Source organism: Pempheris klunzingeri, chromosome 11 (assembly GCF_042242105.1).
Source record: "Pempheris klunzingeri isolate RE-2024b chromosome 11, fPemKlu1.hap1, whole genome shotgun sequence".
In the NCBI taxonomy this organism is placed as follows: Eukaryota; Metazoa; Chordata; class Actinopteri; order Acropomatiformes; family Pempheridae; genus Pempheris; species Pempheris klunzingeri.
This window is the reverse complement of record NC_092022.1, coordinates 16,341,805-16,358,531: the sequence shown is the minus strand read 5'-3', so window position 1 is coordinate 16,358,531 and position 16,727 is coordinate 16,341,805. Positions and strand designations below refer to the sequence as shown.

The window sequence follows — 16,727 nt, the reverse complement described above, 5'->3', positions numbered from 1 at the left end:
AAAAATGGTCCCTATATAACAATACTGACGCGCATGCTGAGAGAACACACATATAGCACATAATCACAGGGTAAACATTCATCGGAGTAAACACATGAAATCACTAAACCACTCGCACTGGACTACAGACAAAGTCAAACACCTAAAAACACAGTCAAACCTGCAATCAAGCAAACAGACACAAACACACTCTTATACACAGTTACTTATTCCATCCCAACCAACATTGTGCATCCAGTATAAACCACCCAAAAACCAATTACTGCATATTCTGACGAGGTTACAGCAGTGCCTTCATCTGGGGAGGAAAACAAGGAGCTCTTTCAGTGGGCCCAAAATGAGACACCCCTCTAGCAGAATGGATTTAATGTTGTAAAAGGTACCAGCTTAATGCAAAACAATAGGGTCAGAGAGCTTTCACAGTCAGTTTATGTTGTTTCCGCAGACAGCTGAGAGGCAGCTTGTGGCCCTTGCAGGCACGCTGCTGCTTAGCTCAGTCAGGGGTGACTAGGAATTTGGTGAGACAGAATTAAGGAATGCTGTTAATTGGACGGGAAAAAGTTTTCACAAGCCGGACTCTCTGCAGATGTTCTAAAGCTGAGGTCGCACACCAACACGCAGCAGGACTGAGTCATATGTCGTCAGCCGATCTTGTTAAAGAGCTTTCTGGTGATCTCTCAGACAATAACCAGGTCTGAGGAACATTAGAGCACATGATTAGGGCTACTTAATGGGCCATGATAGGTCATGGATGAATGGAGCGAGGGGGTTGAGAGGGTGACAGTGCTGAGAACCTGCAAGATGAAAGCAGACATTCCTGCTGGTGTTGCTACAGCTCTGAGTGTTTCATCACTCACCTAAGTTTGGTTTATTGAAATACTCGGCGGCCACATCAGAGCAGCACTACGTAACTGTTATAGTTTTTCCAAGCTTAAGGGCTTGATCACATTAAAAATATCAACTCCATTCAGTGGTGACTATTATCTTCTGCAACTGTGCTTTGACCCGAGGTTATGTTAGCTTAGAAAGTTGTGTGTGTGTGTGTGTGTGTGTGTGTGCGTGTGTGTGTGCGTGTGTGTGTGCTTGTAGTCATTATTATGAGTCTCACCTTACGAAGACGTCCATTACTGGTTCCCAGAAAAACCACAGTGTGGTTGTGCACATTGTCCACAGAGACTGAAGTGAGACCTGAGTATTCAACCAGAGGAATGGCCCTCAGGGGCCTCCGTAGGGCCAGAGGGTGCTGTAGGTGGGCCGCACCGCAGTCCAGCTGCTCGGGCTGCAACTAGAGTACAGACAAAATGAAATCGAGATCAATGCTCATTAGCTCTCATATGGAAGCACACACAGAGATTAGAAAACAGGAGAGAGCAGAGCCAAAAAAAAGAGCGCCTCATGATGAAAGTGAAGTGGAAAACAAGAGCTGATAGTCGCTATCACGACGGTGCTGCTCATTCTTCTAAATCACTTTTTAGACATCTCAGTGAATGCTTGAACAGGGCTTACAAGGGTCTTCAACACTCATAAGACTCTGCTTTTGTCAAATCCTCAGCGGGCAATGATAAAACATTAGTGCCATGCTTGGATGAGCACCAGGATCTGTTGGGAATTCTTTGAATATTTTAGAGCACGCAGAGGCAAAAAAAAAAAGAATTAAGCACAGTGGATATTTGTAGAGTCGTTTCCCACGGGCCCTTCTGCTCGCGGCCTCGTCTCTCTTATCATAAATTGTGTCTGGCTTTCCCTCAATGCCGGCCTTCAGACTGTCGACTACAAAAAGATCACATTTCAGTGGCCATGGCAACATAAATGTAAAACTTAAGAAAGACTAACTTTATTCTGAGAGGCTGGATTACAGCGAGAGAATAAAAACACACAAAACCACTTTGAACTGAGCAGTCGTCTGTCTCAGGAAGGTTTGTGGGCCAATTGAGATAATATTCAGAAAACTAGTCACGGGAGAAGTAGCCCCGGGGCCACAGCTGACAAGACAGTGCCAGGGAGGAGGGCAACTTTGTGACCTGACAGCACAGCGGTCATGGGACAACCTGCTCTGACCTCAGGCCTGTCAATCAAAACCACCACAATGAAAAGCTGGGATTTCACCACATTCCACTGAAACTGTGCAAAGCTTTCTCTGCCTTTATTATCAGACACCATCAACACAGAGGGAACGCACACAACGGGCAAATACAGTGTGCTTTGCTTAAGTTTTCTCAAGGGCAAATATTTTGTTTAGTATGCAAGCGGAAAGCATGCAGTTACAAACATAATATAACATCACACCATGTGTTTATAACAAAGTCGCCATTGATTCACTGACATCATGTTAAATTTGTGGTTGAGTTATAGTTAGCAGTGTCCTCTCAATGAAATAAAGAATGGGGTTTCACTGAAAACCTACTGACCCCCCTTTTCCTCCTCATATTTGAGAAGATAGGGAGCTGCTGGATGTGACAAGAATCTCACCCTTCCCATAACCCCCAGAGCGTCTCTGGAGCATCTTTCCAGCTATCATGACCTCTGCCCGTGACATGGGAGATCCTCTCTCACACTCATGAGCCTCGGGGCTAAAGAGGATGACTACTGTAGGCAAAAACGCAAACTGCCTAGGAGAGACACAGCAGTCATGAGCGAGTTTGTTTTATTTTGTGGGCAAATAATTACACTGGAGCTCCAGTTTTCATCGCCTCCCATGTCCAAAGGGGATATAAGAATTCAATAATGCTCACAAAATAAGGCTCGGATAAGAAAACAAAACATTAATTAAATGATAAAACAATCAAGCATTTGAGTTTTATCAGTAAAGTGGAAAAAAATCTTTTTGTGAGGTCAATAATTTGTCTGTTTTGTTGTAAATGCTGTCACTCAATTCTGTCCCATCAACACACTGACACTAGTTTATGGAAAACTCAAAAAGTCAAAGTGAAACTTTTTGTTCATTAAGTTAGACTTTTAGATGTGTGCTACTCTATCAAATGTACATAACATGCCCACATGAAGTCAAATTAAACTAATGTCCCAGTTCTACGCAGTACGCAGACTAATAGAAGAGAGAGGTATGAGCCCTCACCACCAGGTTTCCTTTTTGGATGCAGGCTGCTCCGGATCCCTGGATAACGCTGTCCAGCACCTGAACGTCGCTGCTGGGGGAGTTGGAGCAGTTCCTGCGGCCTTGTCGGATCTCCTCCTCGATGTCTCCAAACTTGAAGGCGCACAGGGCGGACTTTCTGTCCCCCTTGGAGAAGACCCCAAACAGGTAGGGCTCGGAGCCCTTCCCGTCGTCTGTCTGGATCTCCGCGGGGTAAACGGACAGCATCCGGTTGTAAATGTTCCCGTTAAATCCACACTGCAGAGGCATCTGGATGTAGGATTCAGTGAGCTTCCTGCTCTCCGGCCCGGAGGGTTTTCGGGGGCTCTCTGTATCCAGACATATCCTGGAGAGGATGCTGTTGGGCTGGCTCTCCTTGTGCCCCATTTTCGCATCATTATTGAAGGCGATGTAGGAATAAGTCTTCTGGATGAAAGCGTGAACGAAGTTCAGCTTATTTTTGGTTTTAACCTCCTGCTTGATCTTGAATACATTATCCTCTGAAGGGTTAATGTCATAGGTGAAAAGTCGGGATAAATCCTTAATGTTCAGGGAGCGGATGGCGATCTCCGGGGTGTTTTCAAAGCGCAGGTCCTCCTTGCTGTGGTTCTTGGGGAAAAACTGGGTACCCGCCCCTGTGTAAGTGGCCCCGACAAGAAGCCGGGTGTTTCCCCCGTGGCTCTTGAAGATGAGCCCGACGGTGGATGCGTTTGGATGATTGGCGGCGATGTTGAGCATGCTGGGGAAAACTGTCTTCTCGCCCTGGGGTGGGAACTCCACCGCTATCTCCGAGATGTTCTCCATTCTTCTGAGCTCACAGAAGCCTTGGTACACGGATCCGCACACCACCAGGACCCCTTGCTCTCGGTCCAGCTTCAGGAGCTTGTTGTGGTTGTCAGTGAGGGATTTGGGATGCTCGCACGGAGCCTGGGGCAGCTGTGGCGCATGGCACAACAGGTTGTCCTCCACCGGCCCGGTCCTCTTCTCCATCTCCATGGTCAAGGTCCCGTTCAGCTGGTAGAGTGTGTTGACGGTGGCCAGGTAGACCTTTCTGGACACCGGGTCTACCACGAAGTTGTTGGTCTCATTTGGAGACGCGAATGCCTGTTGGATGTGCAGCGCGCTGGCACTCCGGCGCGTCTCCAAAGCCAGGACGCCGAGGAGCAGAACAGCTATCTCTATCGAAGGAGGCATTTTTCCTTCTGACCGGCTTCCGCGTGTTCTGTGCCGAGGGGTGCATTGAGCAAAGACAAAATTGTGTGTTTGTTCCTACTGCGACAATCCGAGAGGAAAGGCTGTTTCCTGCTCAACGCCTAAACCCAGAATGACGCGATAAGCGAGTCGTGCTTCCTTTTCAGGCTGCCTCCTCTGTCCCTCTCTGCCCACTGAGCAGCTCAGCAGCCTCTCTCCCGAGGCACACTGAGCCACAATACCACGGAGAGATTTTTATGATCTTTAAGCAGCAGCCTATTAGAGACAAACAGTTAAAGTTGATTTATTGAGGAACAATTTCTGGGCAGTGGCATGCCCGCACAAAGGGGTGTTTACAGTCATGTGATGGTCCGGCTTATTCATAAATTCGCATGAATAAAGTGTAGATTTAAGTAAAATCCTATCGCTTAAGGGCGTCTGCTCATTAACCCCGAGGAGTGGCACTGCCACTTCACATTAAAGCGCTCAGTCAGTCAGTCACTCTGCTGTGATTGATCATTGTACCATTATTAGACTTAGCTCACTAAATTAGTAGAACTAATTTATCCCAAATTTCCTTTTGTCCAGAGTCACTTAAAACTAACTTGATCTGAAGCATTATCAGGGTCAAATATTCGCTATTTCTAGTATTAACTTAATTCATATGTGAGCTCATTTAAGCTGTAATGTGAGCTCATTCTGCCATTTGAAGTTGTAATGACCATGAACTCTTCCTTTCAAGATGGGCCATTTGATGAATCCCCACCTCAGCGTGGTTCCACTGATCACGGGGTTAATGACGGGTCACCGTCCACCTCCTGTGCTCCCCAGTCCCTCGACTCTCAGATTAGTTCTGCAGATCCGGAGGGTTCTGTTTTTGGGCGCATACGGCACGGTAAGCACCGTGAAAGTGCTACCAGATGGGCACATCAGCGCACCTTTCCGGGTTTTGACATTCACATCTATCCAACATAGCTTTCGTGCGCGCTTTACCTCATAAATATTCAAGCACAACACATGCGCCCCCACTCAAAAATGCACGAATGTGGTTTGCATTTTTTGTCTCTGGATGGAGTATGCATATGCTCACATCTCTGAATAGAAATGAATGATCTCTAGTAGGGAAACGACCAGCAACGTGTCAGACGCTGCATAAATCAGTTTGCAGGCGAGCCCGAGAAGTGTTATCTCTGAATACATGCGATAATTAAAGTTGATTCTAAATCGTGCGCAATCGCTTGTGCCAATTTACTGTGGGCTCCTCTGGGGACAAACTCACTCTCTCCCCTCGCGGCTCTCTCCGTCACCACCTGCGGGTTTCAGCAGGGCTGATAAGTGCGCCCCGTGTTTACCTTGGCGCACAGCCATGCGCATCAAATCAGGCAGCGTAGGAAAGGAGGAAAGCGCTGCGATAAAGTGCAGCAAAATGACCCCCAACTGCAAAGAACAATGCCTGAGCCACCTCCAGTGTCCACACTGTGTGCGTGCAAGTGAGCGCGAGCCTCAGCAGGCAGGGAGGAGGCGTACATGAGGTCCTGCAGGGAGAAGAGTGGGTCAGAGCTGTCAGCATCAGATATCACCGGCGAGGTGCGACTGAGTGCTGCTGTTTGGTGCTGCACAATCACACACAGCATTCAACGGAATTAAGCTGTGTGTGTGTGAGACAGAGAAACTAAGTAAATATTGTCCCTGGTGGCCCACTGTCTAGCAGTAAGACTGCGGTTAAAGGGGCCTTCCTCCCAACCTGTTTCCTTCCCGATAAGGGGTGACACCTCCTTGCCCTCAGAGCCCCACATCCCTTACAACAGACCATTCACAAACTAAACACAACCTTCCACAGCTATGGAGATAATACAGATGAATTTAGAGACACACAAGGCAAAAGATCTCCATCTAGTGGCTACATGACGAACCTGCAGGACGTGTGAGGTAAATCCCGAGAGTGCGCAGGCAAAATAAAAAAAATAAAAAATACATCAACGACACAGACATTAATTAAAGCGAGTCATTTTTAAAAAACACGGGTGGCAAGTAAGTCAGGAATGCACTTTATTTATTCCACACTTAGAAAAAGGACATCAGAAGGCACTGGAGTGGTTTAGCACACAACCTACATCATAGGTGTTACTGCAAGGTCAAGCTAAGGTCAAAGGTCAGCTCACTCTCAACTCGTCTGATACATGTGCGACGGCAGAACTGAAACAGATCCTTATATCTACTCACTGCCGTTTTAATTGCATGTTCGACTTCAGAGGAATCGAGTTTATCGATGTTGTGACAAGAAATGAGTTAAATTCCCCTCTGTGAGTTTTATCTTTAGACAAGGGTGACAGTGATCCTGACCCGAGTCAACTCCTCTTGTCCCACAGAGGACTGCTGTCTTAAGAGCGGCAACCTTTGAAGCCTCTCTCTCAAGGGTTTTCCGAGCCTCAGCCCGACCTGTGTGTGTTATCTTTCCGTGTGCTAAAGTGCAACTGTACAGTTCAAATGATCTCACTATCTGTTAGGAAATCAGCTTCTCAGCATGAAATGCAGGGTGAACTATATTTAATGTGCTAGGTCATCTTGTTGTGTCCTTGAAAAGAGAGAAAGACTATAAGAAAGACAAGAACGCTGAGCCAAGGAACTGTACTCAAGCAGGCAAGGTGCAGAAACACACAACCGATGACCTGGAGCCAAGTTCATGTTCAGATTGTGAATTCTCTAATAGATTTTCCATTGCAAGAGTGACGTCTCCCCAAAAAGATACACCCCTTACATCCAGGCAAGACATTCGTGACATATCTGAATAGAAGCAAGAGCTGCTGAGCCACCTCCCCTTTCTTTCCTCTCAGCTTGGATCCTTTGGGTACTCACGTGTCCCCCTGGGCAGACTAAGGTTTGGCACTGGGTGATTACACCATAAGATAGTGTACTTGTAGAAAAAGAAGGACAGCTACAGAGATAATATGCAGGGAGAAAGTCAGATGAATGGTACAATATTACGTACAGGCAGTGTGCATTTGACTGGCATGGCAGTGGAGACGACACGCACTGTAGATATGAAGCAGCAGCAGCATTCCTGATCCAACTGAGATGGAGCTGGATAAGCACCAGTGGTCTCTGTCTCTCTCTCTCTCCTAGCCTGATCACATCAAATGTGGCAGGGGGAAGCAATTGTCCTGGCAAATTGATTTTACTTGGACAAAGGCCTTTTGTCATTGCTTTTAAAAGCAAAGTTGGTTCCTTTGTAATTTTCTTAATGAAAACATGCAGCATCGTTTATGTTTACATGTTGCAAATATGGCAGACACTTAACAAAAACCAGACGTTCTCTGTGTGTTTATGTGCTGCTTCTACAGTGAGCCGCCCACAGTAACTTTTCCTTCTGAAGCTGGCCCATACGGTCTTTGTTTCACTGATAACCTCTCATGTTTAACACGGTTTTTCTTGTTTTACTTAAAAAAGGAAATAAGTAAAAGCATGTGATCGTTCCTATTAGTAATGGTGAGGAAGCACAAAACGTCTCTAGTTATCATGACACTCAAAAGGTCATGGTCAGTCCTTTCAAAATGTTCTGTCTGAACAAATTTCATCACAGCAGGAAAAAAAAAGGAGCAACTCCCAGGAAGGTTTTCAGCCACGGTTCAAATCTACCAATCACAGCTAGGTAAGAGTTCTCTTCCTAAAGGCAATCAACCACATTTTCACATTTGCATGTCTACAATTAGACTGGGCCTTTTGGGCGAATAGCCAACCCAGTTTCCTGACTAAACTCCCCTTCAGGTAGAGTGAGAGGAGCGTAATGCTACATGGTACTGAATAAAATAACGCTGAAAATAAAAAATAATATTATTAGAAATAACATTATAATTGATTAAACTCTAAAAACAGTACAATGCTGCGTTCTGTGAGGGATAGCAACACAACAGTTCATTTTCAAAAATGTAAACAGTCTCGTCCTTCCTAAATGACAATCATGAGTGTTCTCAACTTTACTGTTTCCTCCTCCTTTTCTTGATTCTAGGCCGTGTCCGGATGTGCTCAGCCGGACTTTCAGTGCCCGGCCGCACAGTCATCCTAACGGCAATCACGTTCTTCAAACTTCCTGCATGACTGCAGCTACAGTTACATTTGCCTGGTGTCAACAAAGCAACAAGTGCTGGCTTCAATCTGGTCATCCTGGTGGCTGCAGGGCGCGGTGCGTGTACCCAGAGAGAGCGTCCCAGTTTCTCCACAAGAAGGCCAGAAGGAGGATGAGGAGGAGGGTGGAGAGCGAGCGAGAGCGCGTCTTCATCAGGGGAACCACACAGTTGGCCACAGTTGAGACAAAGACCAGAAGGACAGCCATAAGGGCCAGCAGCACATTGATAAGTTTTCCCAGGAGGGTCCGGGCGGTGGCATTTTCCAGCCCCTCCAACTGGACAACCTGCTGTTGCTGCTGCTGGAGCTCCATCTTAGAGATCCTGGTCTGACATGCCTCCAGTGCCTCCTGCAGAGGACACGCAGAGGACAGAAAAAAAAGAAAAATCACTCAGCAAAGTCACCTTCTTCAAAGATAAACATGTAAGCATCAACAAGAACTTACTGCATCAACCCTAAATATAAAATTACACTCCGTGGCCGCTTTACTGCACTAGACTATGTTATTTTGAAATGTGTTTCTGACATTTGTGCCCTTCTGGTTTTGTTGTATCGGATTGCATTAGATTCAACAGATGTCCCTGAAAGAGCGGCCAATAAGCATGGATTTCATGGACCTTTATCGCCCCCTGCTGCAAGGGAACATAAATGCACTCAAGGGGCAACTTGAACTGTAAATACACTCCATTCAGACACACACACACACAGCCCTCACAGGAAAGGACAGGAGTAATATGAGTCATTTACAAGGAAATGTTTATGTTATGAAGAAGCAGAAAAGACGAAGGACAGACTGGATTCTCTGCTTCACCTTCCTGTTTACAGTGTCTACACTCACAGTGACATAATGCCTTTAACTGTGTGACCACCTTAAACTTTCAGCTCACTTAACACTGACACCATGACGTCTAGTCTAAGCTGCCATATCAGCTTATTACTTAAATAAATCAGGAAGACCTCTTCATGTGGAAGTGCAAATTCCCAAATTAAATAAATCTGGCCTTATATTACAAAGATAAGAATAGTTACAGAAAACTACATTAATTTGTGACAACATTTAAAGTGCTTATGAAATGTCATTTAAGTCACAGTTTGACAGCAGTTCAGTATTACCTTGGCCCTGTTGTTGGCTTAGCTAACAGGAGTCAACTGGCTTAAATTAGTAGCAGTTGCTAGATGTGCAAAGAGGTTGGGAGCATGACGCCGTCTGCCGGGCCAGGGAGCAGCGATTAGTAATGCCACTAAGTGACATTATGACAACAAAAGCATCACTGTGACAGAACACTTCTGATGGTGACATACTGAAATAAAAGCTACTACATATGGGCAAAAACAAAAGACAAATTAATATTTCATAATACTGATTTGACTTTTTTCCCATGAATATATACCAGTTAAAAAAACAGAGGCTAAGAAATTATAATGTCAACTCCATATAAAATGTGAGGCAGTTACTTCTGTATGTTTATCACATATTTTTCAGCGGCTTTCACTGACTCAATCAGCCAGACTTGAGGACCAGAGCTGGCCATTTAATTGGACACTTTGCCTTATCCTCTAAAACTTATTATCACCCTTTTCTGACCATTCATTTTTACATTTTGGAGACAGCCAATTTCCAGTACAATGAGAGAATAAGAACATGTCTGAACTGAGCTGATTTTTACAGCCATGGATTTATGTCTGACATGTCGTGCTTGTGGACGCCGGCCTGACGGACAGACCTGTATGTCTCTGGCTCTCTCATAGGACTGGTAGGCGATCTTCTCCTCCATGCTGGCCAGCTCCTGTTTGAGGTTGAGGATCTCATTCTGGTGAAGTTCCGTCAGGTCGTTCAGCTGTTCCTCCAGACGTTCGCACCTGAACACATGTGAGAGTAATTAGAGGTGTAATTAGCTTAGACAAAGAAACACGCGCAGGAATTAGTAAAAACACACCCTGAAGGCATCTGACCATACGGCATCTGACTGAACTGATGACTCGCCCTGACAAGATTAGGACATGCTTGCTCATCTGCTGATTCAACTGGCCAATCAGAGAGAGTTGGCAGTACGCGCCTGGCCAATGGGAGGCACCCAGCAGGAGGAGAGGGATCTATACTGCTGTTTATTTTGGCCGGCCCACACAGTTAGATGGAAAACATAGGACAAGAATAGGCAGCCCCTGTGTATGTTGTGTTTCCTGCTGAATAGAATTTTACTGAACTGAGTGATTCAGTACTTGTGAAAAACTGAAGACATTAATCCATCACTGTAACAACTGATTATTTAAATTATCAATTAATCTACATATAATTGATTATTTGTTTGGCCAATAAAATGTAAGAAAATAAGGAATTACAAAAATCTTGTTTTTGCCAGAGCCCATGGCGATGTCTTTGTAACCCATAGATATTCAGATTACTACTACAGAAGACGAAGGAAACCAGAAAGTGTTCACATTTTAGAGGCTAGAATGAGGCTGGAATAAATTAATCATTCAATGATCAAAATTGTTGCTGATTAATTTTGTCAGTCGGTTAATCATTTCAGCTCTACATTCATCAAAATTAAAATAATCATTATTTGCAGCCCAAGTTAAGAAAGTCAAATGTTCACTATTTCTTTCTTATGATTAATGGATGGATTCAGTCCCTGAAAAGCTATTTAGCAATATGCTTAGTTTATTAATGATCACTCCCTGAGGGGAGGCTAAAAAGAGCTCTGTTCTGTTCTGTTTGCTATTATTTTGGCCTTAAAGGACAAACACAAACCGCTCTGGACTCAGATGGACATTTTAGGAAGAAAAATGCTCATGTTTCTCTCACTATTTACGCTGCTCACTATATCTCCCCTCCTTGCCGGTGTCTTAATCTTTGTGCCCTCTTGTCAAAACATTCTGGAGGAATGCGAGTGTGTTTTTTAAAGCCAACTGCCCACAGACAGACCAAAACAAAAGCTGCACCGAGACGTCTAAGTCTAAGATGAGATACACGGGCTTAGACAAGGGCTGAAATACTGCCAAAGGTCTTTCTACTTAGAGGACACTTGTGGACTGTGCAGGTGTGTCTGTCACTTAGGCGAAGTGCCCCATTTAAATATCAGCTGCTGTCTCAAACAACAAAACTAATTTTCTTATATGCAGGGCTGAAGGCTAGAAGCATTTTAATATACAGTTCAGTCTAAATGTTAAAGTAACTTGTTAGGGCAAAAGAGTTAGTATTAATAACAGTGCTGTTTATGGAAGACACACGGGAAATAATAAGACTGCCAATCAAGATCTGCATAATGTATTTAGCATGGCACATAGGCTTTGACACTGGGTTAATAAGGACAGCACCTTCCTGCAGACTTCACACATTTTATGTAGAGGAGGTCCAGATCATGGCTTTGTTTTGTTATCTACTGCGTGCCAGCTTTGATGAAAGAGCTCTCTGGAGCACCAGCAGAGCGAGTGCTGTCTGTGATCATACTGCACAGCGATACGAATGACCAGTATGTGTTGCAGGACTTTTATGGGATTTCTCGTGCTGAACTGGTTCTGGAATGTATAATACACACATTCTCGTATGTTCTGTCTGTCTGTACCTGAAGCGTTCCTCCTGCAGTGCTTGCATAACAACTGTGTAGTCTCTCTGATAGTGGCTCTTCAAACCATCAAGGCTCTCCTCGAGCCTTGCCTGGCCCTCCCTCAGCTCCTGGACCTCCTGCAGCAGCATGTCCAGGCTGGAGCTCTGGCTCCTCTCCAGTGTGTTGCCCTTGGAACTGGGGGGACCTCCAGGGGCCCCTGTGGTGCTGTTGGCCCCCGCTGAGCCTGACGTGGCACTAGAGCAGTCGTCCTCACTGCCGTACTTGGGACTGGGCTGGAGGTGATGCCCAGTGCTTCCCAGCGAACGTCCGCCAGCCCCTGTCACACCGTCTTCCACTGAGGGGTCGTCCAAAGAGTCTTTGAGCGAGGGGATGTTGTCAGCGCTGCCAAATTTGTTGCGAAACAGCGAAGCAATCTCCCGGGGTTTGGAGACGACGGCCCCGGCAGCAGAGTGGGTGGCCTGGGAGAAGCTGGAGAGGCCTCCCTTTACGCTGTCCACCACGCCTTCACTGAAGCCCGTGACTTTGGCTCCGACGTCCTTCAGGCCCTGCTGCATGTCCCGCAGAACATCTTTAGGCTGGCGTGGGATGCCGTTGTGCTCCACTTCACGCAGCTTCCGGTGGTAGTGCTCCAGTTTCCTTTGTAACTGCTGGATGGTCTGCGCTGACTTCTGGTTCTTTTTCTCAAACACCTGACAGCCACAGAGCAGGTTTTCATTAGTGCAATAAACATTACGCTACAATAACTCACTCCTGTTCAGTATATTTAGTAAGTCTCCTCCCTAAGTCTCTGAACAAAGAACCTGTACAAACAAGTTTAGTGTTAATGCACAAATTGTCATATAAGCTTAACAGCCTGTTACAAAGTAACACAAGTAGTCCCCTGGATTAATCTTTAATCTTTGAATATACATGTTAATAGTTATGTAGAGTGCAACGACTCCTCATTCTACCTGTTTGATGCGTGTGCTTTGTTGTTTGTCGGCATTGTTGGCCAGCTTGAGGTACTCTGCGACGTTGTCATCCCGGGCTGTCTGCTCGATCTTTATCTGCTCTGTGAGCTTAAGGATTTTCTGCTGCAGCTGGGCGATGGCCTGCTTAGTGCGCTGAGGATCTGGGGTGCTATCCTCACCTCCCGGGAACGAACTGTCCGCCCCACATGAGACGGCCAGGGGAGTCTGTCCCAGCCCGCTCACCTCCAGCCGGTCGATCTGAAGTGAAGAGATCGGGGCAGGCAAAGGGTCAGAAGAGGAAATGAGGGAAATAAAAAAAATAGGGAAGAAAAAGTGTGAATTGCATATTGAGGGGTTTTGGTCATTTTGCTGACACATAGTAAAAACAGAGGCGTCTGCATTTCTGCAGTCAGTTGCCTGGAAGGAGGGCAAACTGAGTCAGTTGAAAGGGCCACTTGCGGTCAGAGCGTCTGAAGAGGAAGATGCAAAATAGATTTTTTTCATTTAGTGATTTACAAAGAAAAGAAAGTGGAGGAACACAGTAAGTTTTGCAAATACTCAGCGCAACCATACGAAACTGGACACTTCCAGGTGTGAATCAAGAGCTATCCAAAGTCTCTGTTTCTTTGGTTAAACAGAGAAGAACAGAATGAAAAGAGTATCAGCCTAATCTCTATTTTTGTTTGTGCAGGGAGCGACAATATAGGACAAGAATGACAGGATATTAGATTTTTGTTTACAACAGTTTCACAGATTAAGGATATTTGTCTGTGTTGCTTTTTCTAGATACTGACCTGATTTTGTCAATAGGCCACAGAGCATTTGTGTAAAAATCAAAGAGCTATCTAAATTGGGCTTTTCCTGTATTTTCCTAAGAGTGGATAAACTCTACCTGAGAAGATGATGAACCTAGCACCTTCAATCACACCCAGCCGATGTGATTCATTTCCTCAGGGGAAGCACACATAGAACACTGTTGTGTCACTGATGGAGCTATGAGTTTCAGGGAGCGACTGTGATCAAAATCTTCCTCTCATCACCGAGCATGCACGCAAAATAAGCAGAACCTGACAGAACACCGTGGGGTGGGGGGGGTCAGAGGCCACCCAGAAAAACGGAAAGCACAGGACGAGAGAGCGGAGGGCACGGTGACAGATATCCACCTTGGCGTCCACCACTCACACACCACTCGGCGTCTGAAGTAGGCTTGTCATCACGATCAATCCATAAGAGGGAAAAACCAAAAGCACCAGAGGCTCACCTGCACGCGCGAAAGCGTGACTAATTGATGACAGGCACCACAGTCAACAACAGAAACCACAACGCATCCGGGGGAAACTAAAACTTTGTGCCAAGTGATTTCAAGCACGGAGAGATCAGTCCAAAGTACTCTGCCTCTCTCTGATAAGTCATCTTCTGTCATAACAGCGACCTTAACATGCGCAAAAAGCGGCTCACCTTTCCATTCGTCAAACGGAGAAGTTGTTCCCAGTGCATTGTGCCGAGAGTGAAGCCGAGCTGACTATTTTCATCTGTCCTGACACTCTGTTGGACTCACGCAGTTACATCCCAGCCCCCTGAAGCCGGCTCCTTGAGGTTTCGCCGGACGGTCCTGTCGCTCCAACTCGCCGGGCTTGTTGTGAAAGTTGAAGCGCACCTGAAACTCCAGTCAACTGGGCAGCCCGAGAGGCTCCGCCCCCTCCTCACCCCTCCTCACCCCTCAGAGCTGAAGGATGACATCATCCTCTGAGCTGCGCTGCAGGCAGCCGTCTGTCATCCTGACCACGAGCAGAAATAGCTCGCCAGTCAGGGACTTTTTGCTTTTACGATATAAGGTTCACTAAGAGGAAAAAAATCACAGACAAACAGGACTAATAATACAACACCTAACTAGTGATATTACTCAGCTACAACTGTGAAGTGTGCCTCCACTGTCATTAGAATAAAGTACTATGTACACACACGGCAGAGCAGTGGTGACATGTAACATTGTCAGTTATCTCTTATAGTTCGTAAAGTTTCAGATTAATATTTAACATACACAATATATGATTGGTTTATAACATATGACGAATTGTTGTAGATTATACTAACACTAACTAACGACCAAACTAAAATGCTACTTACATATAACACTCACAGGGGCCATTTTTCTGAATTATAAATACTTTTACTCTTGATACTTTCAGTACATTTTGCAGATAATAGTACATTTACTTAAGTGACGTTATAAATGCAGGGCTTTTATTATCAAGGATGTTTACATTGCCGCATTGCTACTTTACTTCTTCCACCATAAGCAAAGTGGACACACTTACAGGAAATTTACATACATACAACTAAGATATCAAACTAAACAGAGCAGCTAACTTAAAATATACTGCTATTACATAAAAGCAAATTATCTGTATACGATTATCATGTACTTTATGTACCTGGTCATAGTGCATGAAGTGCAACAAAGTAATTATTAGCAGGGACTATCATTAGTAATTGATCTCTTTTTTTGCAATCAAACAGTTAGACTTGGAGGCTGGTTCTCCAATCTGAGACCACATCAACTCAAAGTCTCTCTGTCTTTGTCTGTGCCAGCCAATAGAGGGAGGGCAAGAAAAACCAGTCTGACATCCCATCACTACTCACACACAGACACTTAGCCAAGGGCACATTCCTCTGGGCACTGGGAAACACCACAGATTTGGCAAGTCATTTGCAATTTTCAGGTGCTTTGGCATAAAAGTTTTAGGTGCCTTAAGCTTTAGGTGATTTGACTTTAAAATGGCATTGATTTGCATTGTGTTAATTACTGTACGCCAGCATTAAATACAAGAAGGGCCACATCCATGAGTCAATTTACCTGACAAATGTTGTGTACAGTAAACCTAATCATTATCAAATCCTCTTGTCGGGAAGCCAAGGCGATCTAATGAATCAGAGAACAAGAATGGCCTGCTGGGCTGGCACAGCTGAGAACTAAGAGGTAACGTTTCAGAGCAGCACCTGCTCTGTTCTTGTCTATAAACAAAACAGTATTAATAGCTTTATGAAGGCAAGCATGAATGAAGTGCCCATTTCATCCACGTGAACACTCCATGGAGTAAATGGAAAGATTCCACAGTTTGCTCTTGTCTAACAGATGACACAGTTATCTGAATCATCAAACATGTACCCTCTGACTATAGATACAGATAAAGAGGGCAAAGGACGAGTCAGCTGGACCCTGAACTGGAGTACCCTGCAATACAGAGCAGATAGGTGTTTTAGATAGAGTGATAAGAGGGTGACCTGTACACACTGGCGCCAAATCAGCACCCTTTAATTGATCAAAAATCACTGTCAGCAGAGTTCTTCAGTTATGTAAAGTGAGGGAACCACACACAGGTGATTGGTCAGGAGGTCTACATAGTTGTGTCCTCTTCTACAGCTCATGTGTGCTCAACGACTGGTCAATGCAGTTATGATCTCATTTATTACACACTCTTACTGCTATGCTACCACGCGTAGCAAAGCAATGCTTCATCCCCAGCTTTCTGATGAAGAGTTCCAGTTACCGAACAAACTGTCTGTGCGATCAGTGTCATCCCCAAATGGTCGACTTTTTCTGTGACTAATCATGCATGTAATTAAAGATGGTGAGCTGAAGGATTAGGCTAATTTCCCAGGGTTAACAGAGCCAAACATGTTGATGCGCTGAGCCACTGAAGCAAGAAGCGATAGGCACTGCATCACTGGAGTTTGTGTAGCCTAATAAGGGAAGCTGTGTATGTGTGTGTGTGTAATTAGGGTGCTGCCTGATCCCACTCT

General features: G+C 45.2%; 2 protein-coding genes across 7 annotated transcripts in view; both read right to left on the bottom strand.

The window, feature by feature from the left end:
- The window catches only part of plxnd1 (plexin D1), a 59,344-nt gene extending 54,900 nt beyond the window's left edge, over window positions 1-4,444 (bottom strand). The window contains exons 1-2 of the mRNA XM_070839886.1: window positions 3,074-4,444; window positions 1,109-1,285 (exon numbers count right to left, since the gene is read on the bottom strand). Of these exons, the coding sequence (XP_070695987.1) occupies window positions 1,109-1,285; window positions 3,074-4,285 (1,389 nt within the window). The 5' untranslated portion in view covers window positions 4,286-4,444. The remainder of the gene's footprint in view (window positions 1-1,108; window positions 1,286-3,073) is intronic.
- Window positions 4,445-6,314: 1,870 nt separating this feature from the next.
- Window positions 6,315-16,727, bottom strand: part of tmcc1a (transmembrane and coiled-coil domain family 1a) — a 41,122-nt gene continuing 30,709 nt past the window's right edge. For 5 of the 6 annotated variants that reach the window (XM_070839511.1, XM_070839512.1, XM_070839513.1 and 2 more), the window contains 4 exons: window positions 12,924-13,181; window positions 11,971-12,662; window positions 10,129-10,264; window positions 6,315-8,753 (listed from right to left, as the gene is read on the bottom strand). In XM_070839511.1, the coding sequence (XP_070695612.1) occupies window positions 8,439-8,753; window positions 10,129-10,264; window positions 11,971-12,662; window positions 12,924-13,181 (1,401 nt within the window). In that variant the 3' untranslated portion in view covers window positions 6,315-8,438. Of the gene's footprint in view, window positions 8,754-10,128; window positions 10,265-11,970; window positions 12,663-12,923; window positions 13,182-14,381; window positions 14,566-16,727 lie in introns of those variants that run through there. The other variant, XM_070839514.1, reaches the window with a different exon arrangement.